The 26245-nt window shown below is 43.9% G+C and overlaps 1 protein-coding gene across 1 annotated transcript in view; it reads left to right on the forward strand.

Annotated features, from left to right (window-relative positions):
* Positions 1 to 4336: 4336 nt before the first annotated feature.
* OTOA (otoancorin) overlaps positions 4337 to 26245 on the forward strand; it is a 72823-nt gene continuing 50914 nt past the window's right edge. Inside the window, 8 exon segments of the mRNA XM_032603761.1 lie at positions 4337 to 4437; positions 16420 to 16514; positions 16859 to 16887; positions 16978 to 17008; positions 17124 to 17151; positions 18655 to 18742; positions 21570 to 21701; positions 24849 to 25084. Of these exon segments, the coding sequence (XP_032459652.1) occupies positions 16424 to 16514; positions 16859 to 16887; positions 16978 to 17008; positions 17124 to 17151; positions 18655 to 18742; positions 21570 to 21701; positions 24849 to 25084 (635 nt within the window). The 5' untranslated portion in view covers positions 4337 to 4437; positions 16420 to 16423.

Genomic DNA, 26245 nt, shown 5'->3' on the forward strand with positions numbered 1-26245 from the left:
ATTTCATGATCATTTTTCTCTAAAAGCTACAGCACCTTCAACAGGGGCTTCTAGTGGCTAAAGGGACCTACTATGTTTGTGCAGATGCCTCAGTACCCCCCAAATAAGCTTGTATCCAGTGCACCCATGTTGCAGCTGGAAGCTGGTGGACTGAGCTAGGGTTGTCCAGGCTGAGGTTTGCTGCCTAGGAGTCCACTGAGCACAGCACTGGGCTCGTAATTGACTTGAAACAACCAGGATGCTCACTAAGTCACGACTTATCAAAGATAGAAAATCATGAATTGGCAGAAGGAAGTTCACACTGTGTCCATGCTAAGATCTAAGTGAAATAATGCACCCAGGATCATTAAGGAAATATTACCGCAATATAAAATTCAACAGCCTGCCTTTTTGCAAGTAGTGGATGATGAGGCAATAGCTGGGCAACAGTGAACGGCACAAGAAAAACAATTTCATATCTACCGTAGCTATATAGGTGTTCGTATGTTTTGCTGCTTACCTTTATCAATTCTAATACATTTGTATTGTCTGTCTTCTATGTAGGAGTTGATTCTAACTTCTTCTTAGTTGTCACTTGCTTTTTAAAATTTTATTTTAAAATGAACTTTTATTTTGGAATAGTGTTAGATTTCAAGAAACCTTGCAAAGATAGTACAGAGCGTTCCTGTATACCCTTAACCCCCTAACGTTATCTTGTATAGAAGCCACGGTATGTTTGTCTAAACTAAGAAATTAACATCAGTACACTCCTGTTAAGTAAGCTACTGACTATTGCAACTTGGCCCATTTTTCCGTTCATGACCTTTTTTCTGTTCTAGGAGCCAATTCAGCATACCACATCCCATTTAGTTGCTTACTTTTTAAATTGTTAGTGTTTACTGACACAGTACCATTATTTATCTTTTCCTTCCAATTTTTTTATTGTAAAAAGCACATGAAATTTACCATCTTAACCATTTTTAGGTGTTCAGTTCAGTGGTATTCCGTACATTCATATTGTGCAACCATCGCCACTATCCATTTTTACTCTTTTCATTTTGCAAAACTGAAACTCTGTACCTATTAAACACTAACTCCCCATTCCCTCTTCGCCCCCAGCCCCTGGCAATCACTGTTCTGCTTCCTATGAATTTGGCGCTTCTAGGTAACTCATATAAGTAGAATCATACAATATTTGTCCTTTTGTGACTGGCTTATTTCACTTAGCACAATGATCTCAAGGTTCATCCATATTGTAGCATGTGTCAGAATTTCTTCCCCTTTTTTTTTTTTTTGGCTGTGCTGCGCGGCATGTGGGATCTTAGTTCCCCAACCAGGGATCGAACCCACAGCGCCTGCAGTGGAAGCAGGGAGTCTTAACTGCTGGACCACCAGGGAAGTCCCTCTTCCCTTTTTAAAGTTGAGTGATATTCCATTGTATGTATTTTGCTTATCCATTCATCTGTCAATGGACACCTGGGTTACTTCCACCTTTTTGTTATTGAGAATAATAACAAAATGCTGCTATGAACATGGGTGTACAAATAATCTGTTTGAGTCACTGTTTTCACTTCTTTTGGGTATATACCCAGAAGTGGAATTGCTGGATCAGATGGTAATTCTATGTCTAATTTTTTGAGGAATTGCCATATTGTTTTCCACAGTGGCTGCACCATTTTACATTCCCACCAACGGTGCACAAGGGTTCCAATTTCTCCATATCCTCCCCAACACTTGTAATTTTGTATTTGTCTTGATAGTAGCCATTCAGTGGATATGAGGTGGTTTTGCGTTTCCTTGATGATTTGTTTTTACAGTACAATTTGTACAGCATTGGGTTTCATTTACTAGTAACTTGCACTTTATAGCTTGCTATCTATATTGATATCAATGAATTGGAATCAGTGTCCACTGATACCAAAGTACTTCTTTTTAGTTATGAAATTTCATACTTTTGGAAAATTAGGAGAATATTTTTACATAACTAGAACTTAAGATTTCCCTCTGGATTTTAGAGTCAATATGCTGTATTCACATGAATTAAATACTAGTGTATTTTTGATGCAAAGCCATTTAAAAATTACTTTCAGTAAGTGTAAAATGAAAAGTAAAGCTCCCCTTTCTCTGCCCCCAAATAAATGACCATGTGAAACTGGAATGTCTTATTACAGACCTGCATTTCTTAAATTCTGGAAAATAATTAAGAACAGGTAGAATGCCCAAATGCTGTTTTCTTATATCCTGTTCAGGAGTCAACACAGAATATGGGTTTTAAATGCCTTTGAACCCTCAACACTTTTCAAATGGTAGAGTTGTGGTGTTTGAGAATACATTGGCAGTCCTTTTTATACTCAGCAGAACAAAAAAGTTTTCCCTGCCCTTGATTTTGCCACCTTGTTTTTATTATTTATTATTTATAAGCTGGCTGTGACTGATCATAAAGCCCTACTGGTTTTGGCATGTTTGTTATAGAAAAAGTAGAAAATACCGACAGGTGTAAAGAAGAAAATGCAAGTAGGTTTTACCTGTATCATAATCTTAGAGCACCACTGTTAACGTTTTGGTATATGCCCTTCTAGACTTTTTTACATCTATATTGTGTACCCACACATACACATTTACAAATTAACATTAAAATTTTTGACAATAAAAAGATACTTTTATTCTTCTGAGATAAATCATGTGAAACTCATAGACACCTATTTTCTAAATCAAAAATTGACAAAGGATGGAAGACATTTTCTATCATTTAGTGCTTGAGAGCAAGATTCTTGTTTAAAGGATTAAACCAGGAGCCTGGGGATAAAAGGGTGTTTTTGAGGATGCTGATAAATATTATAACTATTTTTAAAATAAGTTTATTTTATCGTTTTTGGCTGCCTTGAGTCTCCGTTGCTGTGCGCAGGCCTTCTCTAGTTGCGGCAAGCGGGGTCTACTCTTCGTCGCGGTGTGCGGGCTTCTGATGGCGGTGGCTTCTCATGGCGGTGGCTTCTCTTGTTGCGGAGCACGGGCTCTAGGCACGCAGGCTTCAGTAGTTGTGGTTCTCTGGCTCTGGAGCGCAGGCTCAGTAGTTGTGGCGAACGGGCTTAGCTGCTCCGCGGCATGTAGGATCTTCCCCGATCAGGGATCGAACCTGTGTCCCCTGCGTTGGCAGGCAGATTCTTAATCACTGCGCCACCAGAGAAGTCCCACAACTATTTATAAATAATATAAATATTACATTAAAACCATCAGATGAGCAACAGAGCAGTACAGTTGGCCATTTCTGAAGAGGATGTCTAATTTTGCCACTGACAAAGTAATTTTGCATTACACAAAGTAATTTTGCATTGCACATTTTAAAAAAGTTATTTTTAAAAAAAAATTTCAGGCATTGAGATGTATTTCATTAAATGTAAAGGAATGCAAGGAATCTCTAGAGTTCACAATTATATTTTCATTAGAAAAGACAGTTATTCATAATTTCACCATGAAAACCTAACACTTCAATGTATTTCCTTTCTGTTTTAATACAAGTGCATATACATATATTACTTCATATTTGGCTTTTTTTGGATATAAAATGATTTCCTTGTGTTTCTATTGTACAGTCTTTATTAATACCCATTTAAATAGCTGTATAACCCACGAAATTGATGTAGCATAGTTCACATAACCATTTCCTTAATGGTGAACTCAAGTTGGATCTTTTCCTACCGCCCCCCACCCCTTCTTTCTGTATTTATATGTAATGCTGCTGCAGTAAATATTTTGGTGCACAAACTTTTTTACTTCTGAGGATTTTTTTCTCCTCATATAAATCTGGCCACGTTTACTGACCTAGGGGTCTGAATATCTTTACGGTTCTTCTTCCCCTTTCCCTTCCTCTTCTTCCTTTTCATCTTCTTCTAAAAACCTTTTTATTACAGAAAATTCCAAGCTCACGAAAAAGAAGAAAACAGATAATAATAACCCCTGCTCAGGCTGCAGCAAGTATCAACACATGACCAGTTTGTTTCACTCAGATTCCTGTCACTCCTTGGTCCCCGTTATTTCCACGTAAATCCCAGACATCATATTTCAGGTTTGCAAATATATATCTGCAAAAGATAAGGACTCTTTAAAAAGAGCCATACTGCAATTGTCACACCTAAAAAACCTAACCATTAAATATCCAGCGACTACATTGCTGCAGTTGTCCTATCATTTTTAAAATAGTTTGTTTGAATTCAGATCCAAATAAAGTCGCTACATTGTAATTGGTGGATGTGTTTGGAGAGCCCTTCAGCCTCTTTCCTGGCTGCTGTCTCGGAGAGGGGCGAGGGAGAGCGCGTTTTCGCCTGCGTCTTGCACGCTTCGGGATTGTGACCCCCGCTGCGCTCGGTGCCCGGGTTTCCGCTCGGCCGCCGCTGCCGGGAGGTGGGCGCGGTTCCCACCGCCCGCGCGCTGGACTCAGAGCAGCCAAGCGGGGCACCGCAGGTGAGGCGCGGGCGGCTGGGGAGGACCCCGCGGGGCCAGGCGCAGGGACGCGGGCGGGCGCAGCTCAGGCGCTGGGGTCGCGCGGGGGCCAGGAGCTCGACGCGGGCCCGGTGCAGGGAAGGGGCACAAGGTGTGCCTGGGGCGGCGGGTGACAGACAAAGGAGAGGGGGCAAATGGCGGATTCAGCGGCTTTAAGGGCTCGCGGGGGCGACGGCGTCATGGGAGGGGGTGGGGAGGAAATTTCCAAGAAAGGGATCCGAAGCCACTTAATAATAGTAAGAAGAAGAAAATGATAATACCAGGAGCAACAACAATAGCATCAGTAATAATAATAGCTACTATTCATCGAGTGTTTATATGTCCCACGCTGGGCTCAGGTTTTTTTTTTTTTTTTTTTTTTTTTTGCGGTACGCGGGCCTCTCACTGTTGTGGCCTCTCCCGTTGTGGAGCACAGGCTCCAGATGCGCAGGCCCAACGGCCATGGCTCACCGGCTCAGCCGCTCGGTGGCACGTGGGATCTTCCCAGACCGGGGCACGAACCCGTGTCCCCTGCATCGGCAGGCAGACTCTCAACCACTGCGCCACCAGGGAAGCCCCCTGGGCTCAGGTTTTTAAACATATTTTACATATAAGGAAAGTTGTTTGCATAGTTTACATATTTTATCTCATGGCTGTTGCGAGCAAGAAATGAGAGTATTCAGGAAGAGCATAGTACTGACTCTGCATTGCATAAATTGATGAACTTTAAAAATGTTTATACAGTCTTTCGGAGGGAGGTACTCTTGGCATCTCCATGGGACAGAGGAGGAAATGCAAGCTCAGAGAGGTCAAGGAATTTGTTGAAGAGCACACAGCTGGTAATGGGTGGTTTAAATGAAAACGGGGGCTTCTATCCCTGAGGTGGCACCTCCCACCTGGAGTTTTAGGTTCAGAGTTACTGAGCAGAGGCTGGAGAGCAGAGCCAGTATGTGCTTGGAATCATTTAGCTCTGGGTTTGGGACCTGGCCCTGCCACCTACTAGCTGTGTGACCTCGGGCAGGTCACTGGACCTTTTAGAACCCGTTTCCTCGTCTGTGAAATAGAAATAACAGTAATATTTGCCTCAAAGATTCTGCAAGGACTGAGAGAGGCAATGTGCATAGAGGGGCACGTGCTTTGTTCTCTCTCATTCAAAGGTTGCTACAATTATGATTACTAGGGAGTCCCGCCATTTGCTTGCTCTGTGACCTCTGCATGTCCACTGAACTCATCTCTGAGACCACGTAAAGTAAACCTTCAGGGCTGGTGGATTGAGTAAATGAATTGGTCCGGCAGATGGAAGATGCCCAGTGACACCAGCATCCTCCTGTCTCTTCTTTTATCACAGAATCCCAGGCCTTCCATTTTGCTCTCCTGACACTAAAAGAGAGGAAGGGGAATGACTGTCCAGAGTCTCGCTATCAGTGACAGAGCTGGGACCGGCACTTAGGCCTCATGCCTCTAGTCCAGAGAGCTCTTATTCCCTTGAGTTCTACAACCCTTGTGAGCCGGGCAGTTCTAACGCCATGGTTTGAAATAAAATCCAAATCCAGTTCAAATAGCCTGGTATTCGACAAACCAGACAAGTTAGCCCACTTTGCATTCATAGTAATGAAAATAGTCTTGTGGGGTTTTAATTAATTATTTATTTATTTATTTGCGGTACGTGGGCCTCTCACTGTTGTGGCCTCTCCCGTTGCGGAGCACAGGCTCCGGACGTGCAGGCTCAGCGGCCGTGGCTCACGGGCCCAGCCGCTCCGCGGCATGTGGGATCTTCCCGGACCGGGGCACGAACCCGTGTCCCCTGCATCAGCAGGCGGACTCTCAACCACTGTGCTACCAGGGAAGCCCTTGTGTTTCTTTTGATTTTTGTTTCTGGGAGAAAATCTCCAAGATAGTGTCTGTAGGTCCGTATGTATGTGTCCATGATACAGACCTTAAATGGAGCTGCTTTGCAGACAGTAAAACTTCATGTACTTTTGAATTGTCGGTTTGTGTCTGGGATGGGATGCCCCAGCGTTGGGGGAGCCTCCTAGCATCTTTGCAAGTTTCATGGAAGATGAAATGTCTCTCATCCCCTGGGTGACCAGCTCATCCTGTTTTGCCTGCACCTTTCTGGGTTTTAAAGCTGAATCCTCCCTGCTCATCCAAAAGCACGAGGTGTTTTAGGAAACCGTGTTCATTTCAGGTTTGTGGTTATTGTTGCTGGTTTCATTTTGAGTTCCTTCAAAGCAGTCCTTGGTTGCCTGATTTTCACCCATCTGCTGGGAGAGGGCCTTTAGGTGGGAAGAGGGGCGGGGTGCGTGGAGGAAACTATCGACCCCCAAATCGCCGTTGCCCAGCTCAGTCCTTTTAATCCTCTTGGCCGAGCTCCTGAAAGAGAGTGACCCGAAGGGCTTTTAATTAAAACCAAATCCCATCCTGGCGATGGGCTGGGGTTTCGTTGGAACGAAGACTCTATGTGCGGTAGAAAGTGGGGCATCTGTTTCAGTAATTGTAAACCCCTTGTATAGTTAATAGGGAGACTGTAGCAATAAGCACAAGAAGCCTCATTGTCTGGGAAACTGGAGAATTGTGAATGAGGCCAATGCCCCAGGGCAGCTGACCAAAGGGAAGGGAGAAAAAAGGGCCAAAGGTTCCCCAAAGCCCCCAAACCAGTAAGAGTTATTATGAGAGTTGAACATACTAGCCTGCGGGGTGGGATTGATGGAGCAGAATGTGTCTACAAAGTGCTTTGGGATCAGGTTCGCTCAAAACCTGTTAGAATGCGCTGCTTTTGGTGTCTGGAGGTTTCAAAAGTTTCAGTTTGTTTTTGCCCTGGGCGGTCAAGTGAGCATACCTGTTTCCAAAGTTGGTTGAGAAGTCCCCATGGGGGATAAAGAATCTATTTACATAACAAGCCAGGCAATAGCAGGGGAATCTGTATTAGAGGGTGCTGGGGCGCCTATAATCTCAAGAAACCATGGGTGTGCATTATGGTGCAAGTTCCCAAGGGGGTGGCATCCTGTGACTGAAGTGGGCCTGGGAGTCAGGCACCACCCTCACCTGTTCTCCTACCAGTCCTCTGGCCACTCCTCTCAGCCCCCTTTCCCAGTTCCTTCTTATCTCTCCACTTACTTTTATGAAAAAACACAGTCTCTCTCTTTTTTTAAATTTTATTTATTTATTTATTTACGGCTGTGTTGGGTCTTCATTGCCGCGCGCGGGCTTTCTCTAGTTGCGGCCAGCGGGGGCTACTCTTCGTTGCAGCGCGCAGGCTTCTCATTGCGGTGGCTTCTCTTGTTGTGGAGCACGGGCTGTAGGCACACAGGCTTCAGTAGTTGCAGCACTTGGGCTCAGTAGTTGTGACTCGCGGGTTCTAGAGCACAGGCTCAGTAATTATGCATGGACTTAGTTGCTCCGCAGCATGTGGGATTTTCCCGGACCAGGGCTCAAACCCGTGTCCCCGGCATTGGCAGGCGGATTCTTAACCCCTGCACCACCAGGGAAGCCCAAAAAAACAGTCTTTTTTGTTTTGCTTTTTCTTTAAAAAAATCATTTATGTGGAAAATTTCAAGCCCATATAAAGGTAGACACAAGAATATAATGGGCCTTATGTACCCATCACCCAGCTTCAGTTGTCAACTTGTTTCATCCATCCCTATTTCCTCCCTCCTGTATTATTTTGAAGCCATCTCAAATGTCACATTTCTTCTGTAAATATATGAGTGTAGCTCTAAAAGTGGGCTTGGCAAACTTATTCAGTAAAGGAACAGAGAGTAAATATTTTTGGCTTCGTGGGCCACACAGCCTCTGTTGCAACTTCCCAGCTCTGCCGTTGTAGTGTGCGAGCAGCCGTAGACGATACTTAAATGAATGAAATGGCTGTAGTCCAATAAAACTGTATTTATGGACACTAACGTTTAAATTTCAAACATGAAATTTTCACGTGTCAGGGAATGCCGTTCTTTTGATTTTTTGAAACTTTAAAAATGTAAAAACCATTTTTAGCTCAGGAGCCACACAGAACCAGGTAGCCTTTGAATTTGGCCCTTGGCTTGTAGTTTGCTAGCCCCTTGTAGGAGGTCATCGAGAGGACGTGACCGCCTGTTGACCCTGGAGCTGGACTTGGGAATCAGAGCCTCCTCACCCCTCCCCCATCCTTGGAACGTACATTCTGCTCACTGTTCCCACAGTGGGAGCGTTTTCAAGGACGCAGCCTTGAGAGAGCAGTGTGTTGTTGAGACCCTCTGGACAGTATACGTGACTGAGCTCCATTAAGGCCTCTATAACCTTTCTATATTCCGGGGGGCGGGGGTGGGGATCTTGCGGCCCCTCAAGACAAGCTTACTGTATAGCGCAGGGAACTCTACTCAGTATTCTGTAATAACCTTTATGAGAAAAGAATCTGAAAAAGAGTGGCTGTATGTGTATGTATAACGGAATCACTTTGCTGTACACCTGAAACTAACACAACATTGTAAATCAACTCTACAATATAAAATAAAAATTAAATTAACAAAACAAAACAAAAAATCCCTCAATAAAATATGTAACGACAACAACAACAAAGACAGGCATTGTAAGTAGGTCTCCTTGCCTATTACACCTGTCCCCCACCAATCTTCCTCAGTCTCCCCTTACCCTCCCTGTATGGGGGCCAGTGTGTGAACCAACATCCCTCCTTTAAAAGATAAGTACTCCTTTAAAAATATAACCACATTTCTGTTATCAACAGTATTTCTTTAAAATCTTCAGATAACCAGTCAAGGTGCAAATTTCCCCAGTTGTCCCACAGTCTTTGTTTTTTACGGTTTGCTTGAATCAAGATGCAAATAGAGTCTGTATGCTACAAGTAATTGTTATATCTCTTAAGTTTTTTAAGTTCCTCCGTGTGTGTGTGTGTGTGTGTGTGTGTGTGTGTGTGTCTGTGTCTATTTCTGTCTGTCTCTTTGCAGTATATTTGCTGAAGAAACTAGGTTGTTTATTCTGGGGAGTTTCCTACAGTTCTGAGTTTGCTGGTTGCACCTGGTCTACCTAACATTTTAACCAAGGAATGCTTGGGTCTCAGTCCTTGAAACTTACCCATGTCTCCCTACGCTCACTTTCTTGGTGATCTCATCCAGTGTCCTGGGTTCAAGTATATGCTGACTGCTCTGCATAGATAGCTCCAGTCTGGAGCTCTCCCCTAACTGCAGGCTCAAACACCAAACTGCCTACTTGCTTTCTCCACTCGAACAATTAATAGTCTTCTCAAGCTTAGCTTGTCCACATCTGAGCTCCAGGGCCTCTCCCCCAAACCTGCAACTCCTACGGTTTTTCCCATTTCTCACCTCTCTAGATGCTCAGGCCCAAATCCTTGGAGGTGTCTGTGACTTCTCTGTCTTTTATTCCTCACATTCGGTCTATCGGCTGCACCTTCAAAATACCCCCAACCACATCTCACCGCCCTTACTGCCATCGGTGACTAAGTCATCATCATTGTCATCTCTTACTGCTCTCTCTGCTTTAGCTGTTGCCCCCCTTCAGGTTCTTCTCAACACAGCAGTTGGTGTTATGGAGCCAGTTTTTTAAAAGTCAGAGCACAGCTCTTACTCTTGTGCTAATATCACTTCAGTGGCTCCCATCTCCCTCCAAGTAAAAGTCAAGTTGCTAATGATGACTTAACCTCATCTACTGCTCTCATCCTCTTGTGATTTATTGCATATGTAAATTGCATTCCTAATGTCAAAGCCTTTGCACTTCTGATTCCCTTTTTCTGGAACATTCTTTCTCCAGACTTTCCCATGAGTTGAATTTTGAAAACATCAGTCTGGCTTATTTGTTTATTTAATAAACCCATATGTAGAGCTTTCTTCATGCCAAGCATTGTTCTAAATGATTTACTTCATTAACTCATTTTATCCTCATATGACACTATGAGGTAGGTACCATTTATTAACCGCATCTGACAGATGAGGAAATGGAAGCACAGAGAGATTCAGTAACTTGTCCAACATCACACAGCTACTAAGTAGCAGAGATGAGATTCAATCCAGGCAGTCCTGCTCCACAGTCCATGCTTTTCCTTTCTCATTTGATATCAGCTTCTGTGAGGTATAATTTATATTACAATAAAATGCATCCATTTAAAGTGTAGAGTTTGATGAGATTCAATAAATGTATGTACCTGTGTAACAACCACCAAAATCAAGGTATAGAAATGTCGCCCCCAAAGTTCCCTTGTGTTCTTTTGCAATAAATTCCTCCCGCTGCACCCAGTAGAGTCCCAGGCAACTTATTTGTTCTCTGTCACTGTAGATTATTTTGCCTATCATGGAGTTTCATATAAATGAAATCATGCCATATGTACTCTTCTGTGATTGGCTTCTTTTGTTTGGCATAATGTTTTTGAGGTTCATCCATGTTGGTGCATAAATCAGTTTATTCCTTTTCCTGAGGTTTTTTTTTATCTTCCATGTCTCTCCTTTACATCTTTATCCTTTTCTCTACTTTCCTGAACTTACAGAATATATTTATAATAGTCATCCGGTCTACTGATTTGATCTTCTGTGTCATTTCTGGATCTCTTTCTGTGGACTGGGTTTTTTTCTATGGTAACCAGCCATATATTCAATTTTTAATTGGATGCTGGACATTTTGGATTTACATTTCTGGATTTTGTGACACTCCTTTAAATATTGTTGGGTTTTGTTCTAGGATGCAGTCTAGTTATTTAGAATCAACTTGATTCTTCCAAGGCTTGCTTTTAAGCTTTGTTAGGGTAGGTCCAGGGCAGACTTTAGGGCTAATTCAGCCTATTACTGAGGCAGTACTTCACTGAGAACTGTCCTTGATGCTCCATGTATTTGGAGGTTTTCCACTGGTAGTTGGGAATTATTCTCCACCCTGGGTGAACTCCAGGGATTGCTCTGCTTATTACTGGTGGTTCTTTCTTCAGCTTCAGGTGGTTTCTTACATGTATAGGCATAGACAGACCAATATTCAGCCAAAGACTCAAGCGACCCTTGTTCAAATCTCTAGAACTTTCTCTCTGTGCAAATCCCTCCTCAAGTAGTCTTCCCTGTGGATTCTAGTTGCCTTGATTTCCCTAAACCCCTACTCTGTCTCCTCAGCTCTGTTGGGATTCTCCTTCTGGTGCTGTGGTCTAGAGACTCCAGGCAGCGAGCAGGGGCACTTACAGAAAAACCTCAGCTTTCCTTCCTAAGTAAGGAAAACCCCAGTTCTCCCCCTCCTTCTCTGTTCTCTTCCTATAAGCCTTTTACCTGTGTGTCTCCTTTACTACTCACTCAAGACACTCAACACAGAACACATCACTTCTGACCCTCCTGGTCACCAAACGTGTGGAGGATTTTCCTTACGCCAAGTGATTCTGTGACACCAGCTGGGTGTCCTACAATTCAACTTAACTCTGACACTGTCTACCTGGAGGTAGCCTCAGGTCCCACAGGTTAAGGTCTCAGTCCCTCAAGACTTCTCCCATCCCACTTCAGACACCAATCTCAAGTAGCAGGTCTCCAAGTTACCCACAACTTCTGTCTGATTTGGCTACAAATCAGAGGTTTCCATGACCATCTCCTCAGGTTCAATTAATTTGCTAGAGCAGCTCACAGAACTCAGGGAAACATTTACCAGCTTATTAAAGGATATGATAAAAGATGCAGATGAATAGCCAGATGAGGAGACACATAAGATGAGGTCTGGGAGGGTCTCAGGTCTCAGGAGCATCTGTCCCCAGGGAGTTGGGGTGTTCACCCCCCTGATGTGAATGTGTTCGTCAACCTGGAAGCACCCTGAAACCCCTATTATTGGAGGCTTCCTCACATAGGCATAATTAGTTATTAACTCCATTCTCAGCCCTCTCCCCTCTCTGGAAGATGGGAGGGTGGGGCTGAAAATCCCAAGCTTCTAATCATGGCTTGGTCTCTCTGGTGACCAGTCTCCATCCAAGAGCCCACCCAGAGTTGCCTCGTTAGAACAAGAGGGCTTCCCTGGTGGCGCAATGGTTGAGAGTCCGCCTGCCGGTGCAGGGGATACGGGTTCGTGCCCCGGTCCGGGAAGATCCCACATGCCGCGGAGCGGCTGGGCCCGTGAGCTATGGCCGCTGAGCCTGCGCGTCCGGAGCCTGTAAAAAAAAAAAAAAAAAAAGGAACAAGAGATACACCTAGTGCTCTTTTTAAAAAATTTTTTATTGGGGTATAGTTGATTTATAATGTTGTGTTAGTTTCAGGTGTATAGCAAAGTGAATCTGTTATACATATATCTGCTCTTTTTTAGATTCTTTTCCCATGTAGGCCATTACAGAGTACTGAGTAGAATTCTCTGTGCTATACAGTAGACTCTTATTAGTTATCTATTTTTTGTATAGTAGTATGTAAATGTCAGTCCTAGTCTTCCAATTTATCCCTCCCTCACCTTATCCCCTGGTAACCATAAGTTTATGTTCTACATCTGTAACTCTATTTCTGTTTTGTTTTTTTTTGAATTTGTTTATTTATTTATTTTCGGCTGCGTTGGGTCTTCGTTGCTGCGCGCGGGCTTTCTCTAGTTGTGGTGAGCAGTGGCTACTCTTTGTTGTGGCGCGCAGGCTTCTCATTGCGGTGACTTCTCTTGCTGTGGAGCACGGGCTCTAGGTGCACGGGCTTCAGTAGTTGTGGCATGTGGGCTCAGTAGTTGTGACTCATGGGCTCTAGAGGGCAGGCTCAGTAGTTGTGGCTCATGGGCTTAGTTGCTCGCGGCATATGGGATCTTCCTGGACCAGGGCTCGAACCTGTGTCCCCTGCGTTGGCGGGCAGATTCTTAACCACTGTGCCACCAGGGAAGTCCCTCTATTTCTGTTTTGTAGATAAGTTCATTTGTAACCTTTTTTTTTAGAGTCCACATATAAGCGATAGCATATGATATTTGTCTTTCTCTCTCTGACTTACTTCACTCAGTATGACAATCTCTAGGTCCATCCATGTTGCTCCAAATGGCATTATTTCATTCTTTTTTATGGCTGAGTGATATTCCATTGTATGTATGTACCACATCTTCTTTATCCTTTTCTTTGTTGATGGACATTTAGGTTGTGTCCATGTCCTGGCTATTGTGAAGAGTGCTGCTAGGAACATTGGGGTGCATGTATATTTTCAAATTATGGTTTTCTCCGGATATATGCCCAGGAGTGGGATTGCTGGATCATATAGTAGATCTATTTTTAGTTTTTTTTTTTTTTAATTTTTATTTTATTTTATTTTTTAACATCTTTATTGGGGTATAATTGCTTTACAATGGTGTGTTAGTTTCTGCTTTATAACAAAGTGAATCAGTTATACATATGTTCCCATATCTCTTCCCTCTTGCATCTCCCTCCCTCCCACCCTCCCTATCCCACCCCTCTAGGTGGTCTCAAAGCACCGAGCCGATATCCCTGTGCCATGCGGCTGCTTCCCACTAGCTATCTACCTTACTTTTGTGAGCGTATATATGTCCATGACTCTCTCTCGCCCTGTCACAGCTCACCCTTCCCCCTCCCCATATCCTCAAGTCCGTTCTCCAGTAGGTCTGTGTCTTTATTCCTGTCTTACCCCTAGGTTCTTCATGACATTTTTTTTTCTTAAATTCCATATATATGTGTTAGCATACAGTATTTGTCTTTTTCTTTCTGACTTACTTCACTCTGTATGACAGACTCTAGGTCTATCCACCTCGTTACAAATAGCTCAATTTTGTTTCTTTTTATGGCTGAGTAATATTCCATTGTATATATGTGCCACGTCATCTTTATCCATTCATCCGATGATGGGCACTTAGGTTGTTTCCATCTCCGGGCTATTGTAAATAGAGCTGCAGTGAACATTTTGGTACATGACTCTTTTTGAATTTTGGTTTTCTCAGGGTATATGCCCAGTAGTGGGATTGCTGGGTCATATGGTAGTTCTATTTGTAGTTTTTTAAGGAACCTCCATACTGTCCTCCATAGTGGCTGTACCACTCCTAGTACTCTTATCACTTAAGAATTTACAAGGGTTTAGGAGCCCTGTGTCAGTGATGGGTCAAAAACCAAATATTAGAACAAGAGATCCTCCTAGTGCTCTTATCATTTAGGAAATTACAAGGGACTTAGGGGCCCTGTTCCAGGAGCTGGGGGCAGAAACCAATATATATTTTCTATTATCTCACAGTTTCCCTTCTCTCAGGGATCTCAGTCTTGTCCTACCTGTTGTCCAATGTCTGAAAACCTTTGTTTCATGTTTTGTTTGTTTTCTAATTGTTTAAGGAGAGAGAGTTTATCTACTGCCAATTACTCCATCATAGCTGGAAGCAGAAGTCCAACGCATTCCTTATTTATTGATGAGTGGTATTCCACTGAATGGATATACCGTATTTGTTTAAATTTTCATCTATTGTTGAACATTTGAGTTGTTTCCAATTTTTGGAATGGAACTCTACAAATCTTTGTATGGACGTATGTTTTAACTTCTCCTGGGTAAATACCTAGGGGCAGAATTCCTGGATCATAGAGTATTGTATACTTAACTTTATAAGACACAGACAAATCGTTTTCCAGAGTGGCCGTATCAGCAACGTATAAGAGTTCATGCTGCTCCCCATCATCCTCAACACTTGGTGTTGTTAGTCTTTTTAACTTTTAGCCATTCTAGTGTGTATGTAGTGAATTTGTTACCACATCAAACTGGGGTCCGCTTGCCCGCATGCAGCAAAGCCAATCTATTGACCCTGGGTTTTGGTGAAGGAAAGTGCAGCATTTATTGCAGGGCACCAAGCAAGGAGTCCAGGGAGCTAGTGCTCAAAAGGCCCCCCAATCCCCAAAGTCTTTCGGGGAAAGTTTTTTCAAGACAGGGTGAAGGAGGGGGATTTGGGGTGTGTGATCAGCTCATGGACATTCTTCTGATTGGTTGGTGGTAATTGGGAGTCGACATCATTAACCTTCTGGCTATAACCGGTCTGTGGCCTATGTGCTTGTGGGCAACATAAGTTTACTTCTTCCACCTGGTGGGGGTTTCAGTATCTGCAAAACAGCTCAAGGGACGTGGCTCAGAATACTATCCACAGTCCTGGAGGAGGAGCTAAAGGTCCTTGACTTTAATGGCTAAAGTATTATTATTTTGTCTTGCTTGACTCTTTTCCTTTTTATGCGTGTTCTCACTTCCCTGGTTAAATATATTCTTTGGAACTTGGGGAAGGCCTAGGAGGCTAAAATCTTTGTATAGACAAGAGGCAGGTGGAAGGGAGTGTGGGTCTGTTTTGGGAAGGCTCCATACGGTATGGCTCAGTTACAGTACCTCATAGGGGTTCAGTTTGCATGTTCCTGGTCACTAATGATGTTGATAAGCTTTTATGTGCTTATTGGCCATACTTTTTTTTTTTTTTTTTTTTTTGTGGTATGTGGGCCTCTCACTGTTGTGGCCTCTCCCATTGTGGAGCACAGGCTCCGTACGCGCAGGCTCAGCGGCCATGGCTCACGGGCCCAGCCGCTCCGCGGCATGTGGGATCTTCCCGGACCGGGGCATGAACCCGTGTCCCCCGCATCTGCGGGCGGACTCTCAACCACTGCACCACCAGGGAAGCCCAAATGTATTTTTTTTTAAATGAAGTTTAAGTTTATATTTTTTCCCTATTGGCTTGTTTATCTTCTACTTACCGAATTTTTAGAGTTCTTTTCATATTCTAGATATAAGTCCTTTGTCAGATATAACAGAATCCATGCTTTTAGCTGTTGCTTTTTGTTTGATTGAGGGGAATGAGAAGTAGATGTCAGAATATAAACAGGCCATTGTAGAGTGAGGAGAGAGATGATTGTGTCTTATAGTAGCATAGGGTTTAGATGGAGCAAAGTGGATGGAATTTAAAATTAAAAAAAAACACCTCAAGGAATTCTGGGTCTATTTTTCCCCCTTTTATCTTCTGAATGTTCCTAAATATATTTACAGATACAACCTGAATCAAATCTGAATTTTTCTTTGCTTGAATTAACTACAGGAGAATGTCTCAGGAACCTAGGACATACTCTCTTTTGCTGTTCCTTTTTCTGATCCATGGAGTGGCAAGTCATGGAGTTCCAGATTCCCGGCAGGGTAAGTCCCGAGGGAGGAATCATCTGTCATGGATTCCACACATCTTAGGGAATGGAGTGGGGTTAGATCAATTTAGGTACATGATGCCGCAAAGTGTTTTGAGATGTGTGCGTGCCTGTGTGTGTGTGTACCCACGTAAGTGTAGAATTTTCAGGATCATTCTGAAAGGGTTTTTCAAACCAAGGTTTTTTCACACTGGCACATATGCTCACAAGTATAATTAAAATTCACTAAAAATTTCCTTCACGAGTAACCTTTTCAGGGGCTCTTTTCTTAATACATATTTGTATTTTTGAGGGTCATCCAGTTCAATTCTATTTATACATTCAATGGCTTTGTTGCAGATTTGCCTCCTTTGTTGCAAAAAATGGCGGTGAGTATCCATTTTATTTTAAACAACATCCTCTGTACTGGAGCTGCCGACTTTGGATGTTATACTCGACATTATCTCTTTGCCTTTTAGGAAGAAATAATAGATGGAAGCTACCTGAATGGTAATGTCCCTGCTGTCCCTGCTTGTTGCTTCTAAGAATTTCAAACAGAATGCGCCTATGATCTCTCTGGAATGATTCCTTTTTAAGTTGTCTTTTCATTTTATTTCCATTGTAGCATTGCTGGATCTCATACAGTTTCAAAGGTAACTCATCCTAAAGGGGAGGGGAAGGGATGGAATAGACGTTTAATAAAAATTCTTAATGGAAGTCTCTTAACTATAAAAAGTAAAATGTACTCATTACAAAAAATATCACCCAATGAACAAGTGCTTTGGAATAGATACATTCGTTCAACTCAATTTTGGCCCCCTCTGCTCTAGCACAAGAGCTAACATTTACTGACTGCTTACTATGTAGCAGGTACTATTCTAAGTGCTTTTATGCATAGAAACACATGTAATCTTCCCAAGCCTCCCCCTCCTCCCACCCAAATAGGCCCTATTGTTACCCCATTGGACAGAATAATGAAACTGAGGCCCAGGGAGGTGATTTAAGGTCACACAGCTGGGAAATGGTGGAGCTGGGGTGTGTGTCCAGCAGCCTGACTCCAGGATTCACTGTTACTTTGCTCTCACTGTCACTTTATATTCTGTGTACAGGCTGGTGTTAGATACCAGGGATGTGGAGCAGGGCACTAGATAGTCCTATGGAAAGACAAATATTAACAGATAATTCTAATATAACAAGTACTATGAAGGAGAAATGGGAGCCTTGGGGCCCCATGACAGGAGCACTTAATTATATTAAAGTAGAAGATCCCCATAAACAGTCTTCTCCCTAAGGTAACTCCAGTTGATAGCTTTGGAGATATTCTTTCAGGCTAAAAGTTTTAATCTAGCTATCTGTCTATCCATCTATCTATGCATCTATAAAAAATGTGACTATAAAAGGCCTTCTAACTGTTTAAGGCAGGAAGATTTATCTACTGCCAATTATTCCATCACAGCTGAAAGCAAAAGTCCACCTCACTCCTTTTGTCTGGATGAGTGGCATTCCATTCCAGACCATCTGTTTAACATTTCACCTGCTGTTGGATATTTGAGTTGTTTCCAATTTTTGGCTGTTATGAATGAAGTTGTGCATTTTCTACGTGTTGGTCAATGTTTTAAGCACTTTACGTGTGTGAACAGATTTAATTCTCACAGTTGTTAGCTGTATTACACAGAAAGGGAAACCGAGGCACAGGACAATTCAGTAAACTGCCTAAGGCCGTACAGTTCAGTGGTAGAGCCAGGATTCAAACCCAGGTTTCGAGCCTACAGTCCTAACTATGCCATTTCAGCCTCTCATGGTATACAAAGCATCTGTTTTTTAAACTTAATATAGTCAGGACACCTTTCCAAGTCAATCTGTTTGGATTATTAATCTGAGTGGATTGTTATGGGATTTAGAATATAGCACACAACTTCAAATTGATCATTGTCTTTGAGAGACTGGTATGCAGGCTGATTCCTGGAATTGGAAACTCCCCCTTACTGTGCCAAGGAAACACATCTCCTACCTCTAAGCACAGAGTTCCTAGCATCCCGGCCCATCTTCATTGTCCGTTCTGAACCTCGGTCCCCTGATCACTCAGCTAGTAGGGGAACTGCTCATCCTAGGCGAGCCTGTCACCATGACCTTCTCCTGTCTGTCTTCAACTGAAGCTCCCACGTGTGGACGGCAGACCTGTCCCACAGAGTCGTGGCCTATCTGAATTCACGGAACGTTGCCTTCACCATCCCCAGCCTGCAGGTGTGTATCTGAGACCCGTCCCAGTGTTCCCCTCTCAGTGCTCAGGGGTTGCAAACTCAGGGGCCAGGTAAGTCAGAGAAGTGGGCTAGGTGGAGAGCTAGTCTTCACTTCCACAAAGAAGCATGTTCTGTCCAGTGTTTTTTGAAACGTGATATAAGCTCCTTTGTCTCTCTTTCATTTTTCCACTTTTGATGGAGACATGGTGTATTAGAGCAGCAGTCCCCGACCGTTTTGGCACCAGGGAGCGGTTTCATGGAGGACAGTTTTTTCCATGGATTGGGATCGAGGGGATGGTTTCGGGATGACTCAAGTGCATTACATTTATCGTGCACTTTATTTCTGTTGTTATTACATTGTCATATATAATGAAGTAAGTGTAGAACTCACCATAATGTTGACAGGAGGCGGAGCTCAGGCGGTAATGCGAGTGATGGGGAGCGGCTGTAAATACAGATGAAGCTTTGCATGCTTGCCCGCCGCTCACCTCCTGCTGTGCGACTTGGTTCCTGTCGGGCCACAGATCGGTAGTGGTCCAAGGTCACGGACTGGTATTAGAGTATAGGCTGAGCTACTCTAACAAAGAGACCGTAGATTGCAGCAGCTCAAACAATTTAGTTTACTTCTATCTCATAGAATAGTCCAGGGCTAGGTGGGAGGTCCAGAGAGGAGAGACAGCTCTACTTCAAAAGGCCATCGAGGGGCCTGGGTTCCTTCTGTCTTATTGCTTTGTCATCATCTAGGAGGTGGTTGCCCACATGATTGAAACAGCACATCCATTCTCCAACCCAGAGAGGGTGTGGTGGGAAAGAGGAAGTGAAGGCTGAATGGCCTCTCTTTAAGGATGTGACCTGCAAGTTGCATACTTCTTCCTGCTCACGTTTCATTGGCTCACAGTCCACAGTCACATCTTACTGCAGAGGAGCAAGATGAGAGGCCATGTACCCAGCTAAAACTTATGGGATTCTGTCCCCAAAATAATTACAAGAGAGTGGACCTTTGGGTATAATTATCAGTCTCTCAATCATGGGTCCAAGAAATATTTTTCTTCCCTTTTAACTCTACTAGAAGAAAAACAGTAGCACAAACATGTAAATGGATGGCAGTGGATATTTGCCTTGGGGAACAATAGGGCCTGGTGGGGACTGCGGTGAATTGGCCAGCACATGCCTCATTAGCGTAATCTGTAGCCCAGGGCGTTTTGTTTTGCCTTTACCAATACACTGTGAATAGCACAGAAAATTGAGACAACATTCTTTCAGATTTCAAAGACTATTATTTGATTCAGCAAAGAAGTCATGTCATTGACGAATGAAGTTCTGACATACGTCTTTTTTGTTTCGGTTTTTACTTACCTTATAGTGAAGTTGAAAGTGTCAACCAACATTCATGTGAGAACGACACTCAGAAGCCTGGTTGTTATCCATTTACCAGGACACCCACTAGGTGGAGGTGGCTGGTGGCCTCATGGCATCTGCTTTCTTCGCCATGTTCATCTGTGCAATCTGAAGAGAAGTGATGCCTGCCCTTTCTCTCTAGCAGTAGGGTTTCTCACAAAATGTGTATATTTTAACCTGATTAGGAGCTATACTACCTCTCTTCCTATTTGTATATTCATTTATTCATTTAATATCTACTTATCCAGCCTCTATTCTCTGCCAGGCACAGTTCTAGACACTGGAGACTCAGGAGAACAGGCGGTCACATTACTACCCACGTGGGCCTTTCATTCTAAGGGGAGAGACACTGAGTAAACATTCAACTCATTCAGGGCAGAGAATAATGGCTGGTGCTTACTGAGAACACTTTACATCATCATTTCATCATTTACTCCTCATGACCTAGGATTAATTCTTACTTACATAGTAAGTTTGACTGTTGTTCCCGCCTTTCAGCTGAGACCCAGGGATACTGTTGCCCATTTATCAAATAAAAATACAGGTTTCCCAGTTAAATTTGACTTGCAGATGATCAACGAATACATTTTTTTAGTGTAAGTATGTCCCATGCAATATTTGGGATATACTTATGCTAAAAAATTATTCGTTTATCTGCAAGTCAAATTTAACTGGGCATCTTGTATTTCATCTAACCATCCTAGTTAAGGAACTTGCCCGAGGCCGTACAACTAGTAAGTGGCAAGGTGGGGATTTGCACACAGGTTATCTGGTGCTAGAGCTCACCTTTTGTCCGTGATGTCACATTATGCTACCTTTCTAGAGCACCTCTATTTAAGGAAGATTTAGAAAAGAATTCCCCAGATAGCAGAGGAAATCTCTTTCAGGAGAGGCTGCTGGCCTCTGCCCCTCACCCTGGAGGGGGTGCCACGGGGAGTTCATGCTGCCTGAAATTTGCTCCTGTGCTGGGGGCTTGGAGCATGGGAGAGGGTTTGAGCAGTGCCCATCTGGAAGTAGTAAACTTTCCGGGTAGAGGCCAGCTGCCCTGGACCTGAAACTTCAATCACCTGCAGGGACCAGGCAGGCCATGGGGAAATCAGCTACCTAGAGGGTGGTGAGCCAGAAGAGTAATTACTGTGAGCAGCTGTCCCTCTGCCTGTTGATTATTGCACAGAAGGGGATGTATGCCCAGCGTTGCCACTTCTTTGTGGCTTCCAAGAAAAGTTGGAAATTTGGATTTTTGTGAGGAATTCCATGAATTTTAAATGTTAGCAGCTCATAAAAAATTTTGGAGCCAATTCAACCAAACGTGTGCGGGCTGCCAGCTTGCGGTCTCTGCAGGGAATTAGGTGGCCAGGCTGGGCTGCTGGCCGTGGTGCTGACCACGTGCTCCTGTCCTGTCCTCACTGACTCTCCTAACGTTCCATATCCAGGCAGTCATGGAAAACCACCTGGAACAATGTTTGTACCAGCCCTGGAAACTGCTGGAGGACCTGAGGGGAACTGATGCTCAGCAATTCCGCACTGCCATGAAATGTCTCTTAGAAGACAAGAAGGACCGCTTGGTGAGGCTCTCTTGGCATCCTGGGAGCGGAGGACGTCCAGGGCCAGTTGGTGTTTGTCGAGTTGAATGGAATTGGGCCTCACTCAGGCCTGGGCCCTTCTTTATCTCTTCCTCCCTCCTTCTCCTTCTGCAAACTCCCTGCGACCTAGGTTTCCTCTCTTACTTTCTCCAAAGTTCAGATGAAGAGCCTTTTATGAGTACTAAGAAATGAGGGGTACTGAGGAGTCCCAGTAGTTTGGCTTCATAAACATCCATGAATGACTACTGTGCACCAGGGGACACTGTATTCAGAGACGAAAGACTGTCTCTGCCCTCAAGGAGCTTATGGTCCAGGGAGACCAAAAAACAGGAACAGAAAATTTCCACAAAATGAGGTTGGCAATGTAAGAGCAAAGAAAAGGCCTCTGAGACCCAGAGAACCCTTGGAATCAGAAAGGTGAGGTGTAGAGGTGGTTTTCTTTTCAGAGGCAGTTGAGTGTGGAGCAGTGTTTTCCAAAGGGAATTGAACCATTTAAACATTTTAATAATCATAAACTTACTTTAATGTCTGTTATTCAAATGCACATCAAAACTGTGAGTTTGGTGGAGATGTAATGTTCCCTTTTGAAATGAATTTAAGTTTTAAAAAGAGTCAGTTTAAAGTAAAAATATGAACTAAATAATAGTAAAGGCAATGCAAAGATATGGCAAAAATGAGGATGGTGGTCTTTGAAAATGATACTGATCAATGTTTACTGTGTGTCGGGTATTATTTTCAGGGAATGATCTGCAAGCCGTTTCTGTAAAGGGCCGGAGAGTAAATATTTTAGGCTTTGCAGGCCATACAATCTCTGTCACAACTACTCACCTCTGCTGTTGTAGCATCAAAGCAGCCGTAGATGGCAGGTCAATGCGTGGGTGTGGATGTGTTCCAATTAAACTTTATTTGCAAAAACAGGCAGTGGGTCAGATTTGACCTGTGGGCCCCATTTGCCAACACCGTACTAAGGGTTTAACAAACCTGGACCTATTGAATTGTCTCCAGGACCTTCTGAAACTAGGATAAATAGACTCTTACCATTTCAATATTCAGATGAGGAAACAGGCTTGGAGAGGTTGAGTAAGTAACCTCGGGTTACACAGCTTGAAAGTGGCAGATCTGGGCTTCCCTGGTGGCACAGTGGTTGGGAGTCCGCCTGCTGATGCAGGGGACACGGGTTCGTGCCCTGATCAAGGAAGATCCCACATGCCGCGGAGCGGCTGGGCCCGTGAGCCATGGCCGCTGAGCCTGCGCGTACGGAGCCTGTGCTCTTCAACGGGAGAGGCCACAACAATGAGAAGCCTGCGTACCGCAAAAAAAAAAAAAAAAAAAGAAAGTGGCAGATCTGAGGTGGGAACCTGGGCTCCTGACTCTAGCTGTGAGCCCTCTGGCATCTGGTGAAGCCCATGGGCTCCATCTCAGAATAATGTGTTAAAATACAATGGATGACAAAGGAAGCTGATTCTATTGAAATACATTTATCAAAATACATAAGACAAAGTTAAGGGTACAGTAATTTATGTGCTTCTGTAACACATCCAATAACAAGATTTAGTGGCGGGTCTAATAGTTTCTGTAATTTTGAGGAAGTATTGAGTGTAAGTGAGATTTCAAGACATTTGCAGCAATGGTAGTGAGTTATGAAAGTTTGTGATTTCTAGTGATGACACATCAAAGGTTCTCCTGCCACCTTGCTGGCTTGCTGCCTACGTTCATCCCTGAAGGAGATGCCAGGGACCAATTCCATAGCAGTGAAAAGGAGGATGCAGTTTCTCCCCAGTGTTCACAGATGCCCTAATACTATCCGCAGACCCTTGCCCAATAACCCCTAAGTTACACTCTTAGCCGCTGCGCTGTTTGGCCCCAACCGGGAATGACGTAAGTTAGGAAACACATGGGCGTGGTGAGAGGTGTGGGCTTGGACTCAGTACACTTGTTTCAGATCCCAGCTTTGTGCAGGTTTGGCCTGGTTAACTAGTCTCTCTTTTGTTCTCGTCACCTGTAATATTGAGTTTTTATAGCACGTAATGTTTGCCGAGTGTTCACTAGGTACCGGGCACTCTCCATTCATTATCTCCTTCAATTCTTATCTAGATCTAGGAGGTAGGCACTGATTTTATCTTCATTCAAGAGGAAGAAACTGAGACTTAAAAAAGATAAGTGATTTGGTCAAGGACACACACATGTAAGTGGAGGGCCTGGCATCTGAACCTAGGAATGTCTGACCCGCAGACCCATGGGGCTTAACCTATAGGACTGTTGTGAGAATTACAGGAGGTGATGCATGCTTGCTCCATGCTTGACACAGTGCCTGGAGTGTAGTCCATAGGCAGTAAATTGTGGTGGTTGTTTTTGGAGGGTGTGTTGGGTGAAGGACAGAGTCGTGTCCAGTCTGATTTTACCTACACCCTGTCAGTATTCCTGAGGTCTGTGGTTCAAAAGATTCATTCATTCGTTCATTCTAACAGGCTATTTCTCAATGTCTTCTAGGTACCAGGCATCCCACTAGGCACATGGCTTGGGCCCCAGCACTTTCCTGGCCCAACCTCAGCTACACACTGGAATCAGATGCCAGGGCTCCACCAGAGACCAGTTAAACCAGGCTCTATACAGTGGTGCTGGGGATCACCTCCCTAGTGATTCTGATGTGTAGCCAAGATTGAGATCCACTGGCTTGGAGGAAAGATAGGCCCATAAGCATCTCTAATGCATCATGGAGTTTGGTTCAAGATGCTGTTGGGAGCCCAGAGTGGAGGGAGATTTGATTTGACTTAAGTAGGACATCAGAGAAGACGTCACCAATGAAATGACAACTGAGCTTGGCCTTAAAGGATCAGCTGGATTTCTCTGGGAGAAGGAGGTGGAGAGGGGATGCCGGTTAGAGCAAGGGCCTGAGGTGTGACAGTCATGGTGTATCTGGAGAATGACAAGGTGCCTAGTGTGGGTGAAGCAGGTGAAGGCCTGGACTTTGTTCTTTAGGTGATGGAAAGGTCTAGAAGATTTGACATAGCAGCATGGTGTTTAACAGGGGTCCTGAATTTCACCACTGCTGCTAAGTGTGGTCTCTCCCAGTGTTTCCAAATCAAGAGGCAGCTCTCAAGACAAGCCTAACTTCTATCGTTCCTGTAGGAGCTGGATGACATCACTGTTGACTTGGGAGAGATTCGGAAACAAGCCTTGCAGAGCCCGGGCGTGAACCGTAGCCTGTTTCTCATCACGCTGGAGAGGTGTTTCCAGGTGCTGAACCCCCTGGAGTGTGTGGAGATCCTGGGCAGGGTGCTAAGGGGCTCCTCAGGCCACTTTCTCCAGCCGGATATCACGGAGAGGCTCCCCCGGGACCTGCGTGAAGACGCCTTCAAGAACCTGTGAGTGTCCCCCTGCCCCCCAGAGTCTGTCCTGAGAAGTCAAGGAGGTAACGCATGAGGGAGGGGAGAAGGCAGGTGGGGACAGGTTAATATTCGAGGTCAGTTTAGAGATGGTTTGATTAAAACAGAGTCTCCCAAAGTTTAGTCATTCTGGTATCATCCTCACAATTTTTCCATACCTATATACCACCTGTATTATTATTAGTTCGTGTTTTTTAAAAGGAGATTCATTCTATTTACTTAAAAATATCTATTTTAAAAGTAAACATGGGACTTCCCTGGTGGCGCAGTGGTTAAGAATCCGCCTGCCAATGCAGGAGACATGGGTCCGATCTCTGGTCCGGGAAGATCCCACATGCCGCGGAGCAGCTAAGCCTGTATCCCACAACTACTGGGCCTGTGCTCTAGAGCCCGCGAGCCACAACTACTGAGCCCACGTGCTGCAACTACTGAAGCCCACGTGCCTGTGCTCTGCAACAAGAGAAGCCACTGCAATGAGAATCTTGTGCACCACAGCAACGAGTAGCCCCTGCTCGCCGCAACTAGAGAAAGCCCGCACACAGCAACGAAGACCCAATGCAGCCAAAAATAAATAAATGAATTTATTTTTAAAAAAGTAAATATGATACATGCTACTGTATATAAAAAAGATAACTAACAAGGAATTACTGTATAGCACAGGGTACTATACTCAATATTTTGTAACAACCTATAAGGGGAAAGAATCTGAAAAAAATAGGTACATATTTATGTATAACAATCACTTTGCTGTACACCTGAAACTAACACAACATTGTAAATCAACTATACTTCATAAAAAATAAGTAAATAAATTTTAAAAAGTAAAGGGCTTCCCTGGTGACGCAGTGGTTGAGAGTCCGCCTGCCGATGCAGGGGACGCGGGTTCGTGCCCCGGTCTGGGAAGATCCCACATGCCGCAGAGCGGCTGGGCCTGTGAGCCATGGCCGCTGGGCCTGCGCATCTGGAGCCTGTGCTCTGCAATGGGAGAGGCCACAACAGTGAGAGGCCCACGTACCGCAAAAAAAAAAAAAAAAAAAAAAAGTAAATATGGTATAATTACTGTAAATGGGAAACCAGTATCATTTGTCTTAAGTAATCATAAAAATAAATACAATATAAAAAACAAACCAGTGTCATTAA

The sequence above is a fragment of the Phocoena sinus genome, chromosome 15 (assembly GCF_008692025.1).
Source record: "Phocoena sinus isolate mPhoSin1 chromosome 15, mPhoSin1.pri, whole genome shotgun sequence".
Taxonomy (NCBI): domain Eukaryota; kingdom Metazoa; phylum Chordata; class Mammalia; order Artiodactyla; family Phocoenidae; genus Phocoena; species Phocoena sinus.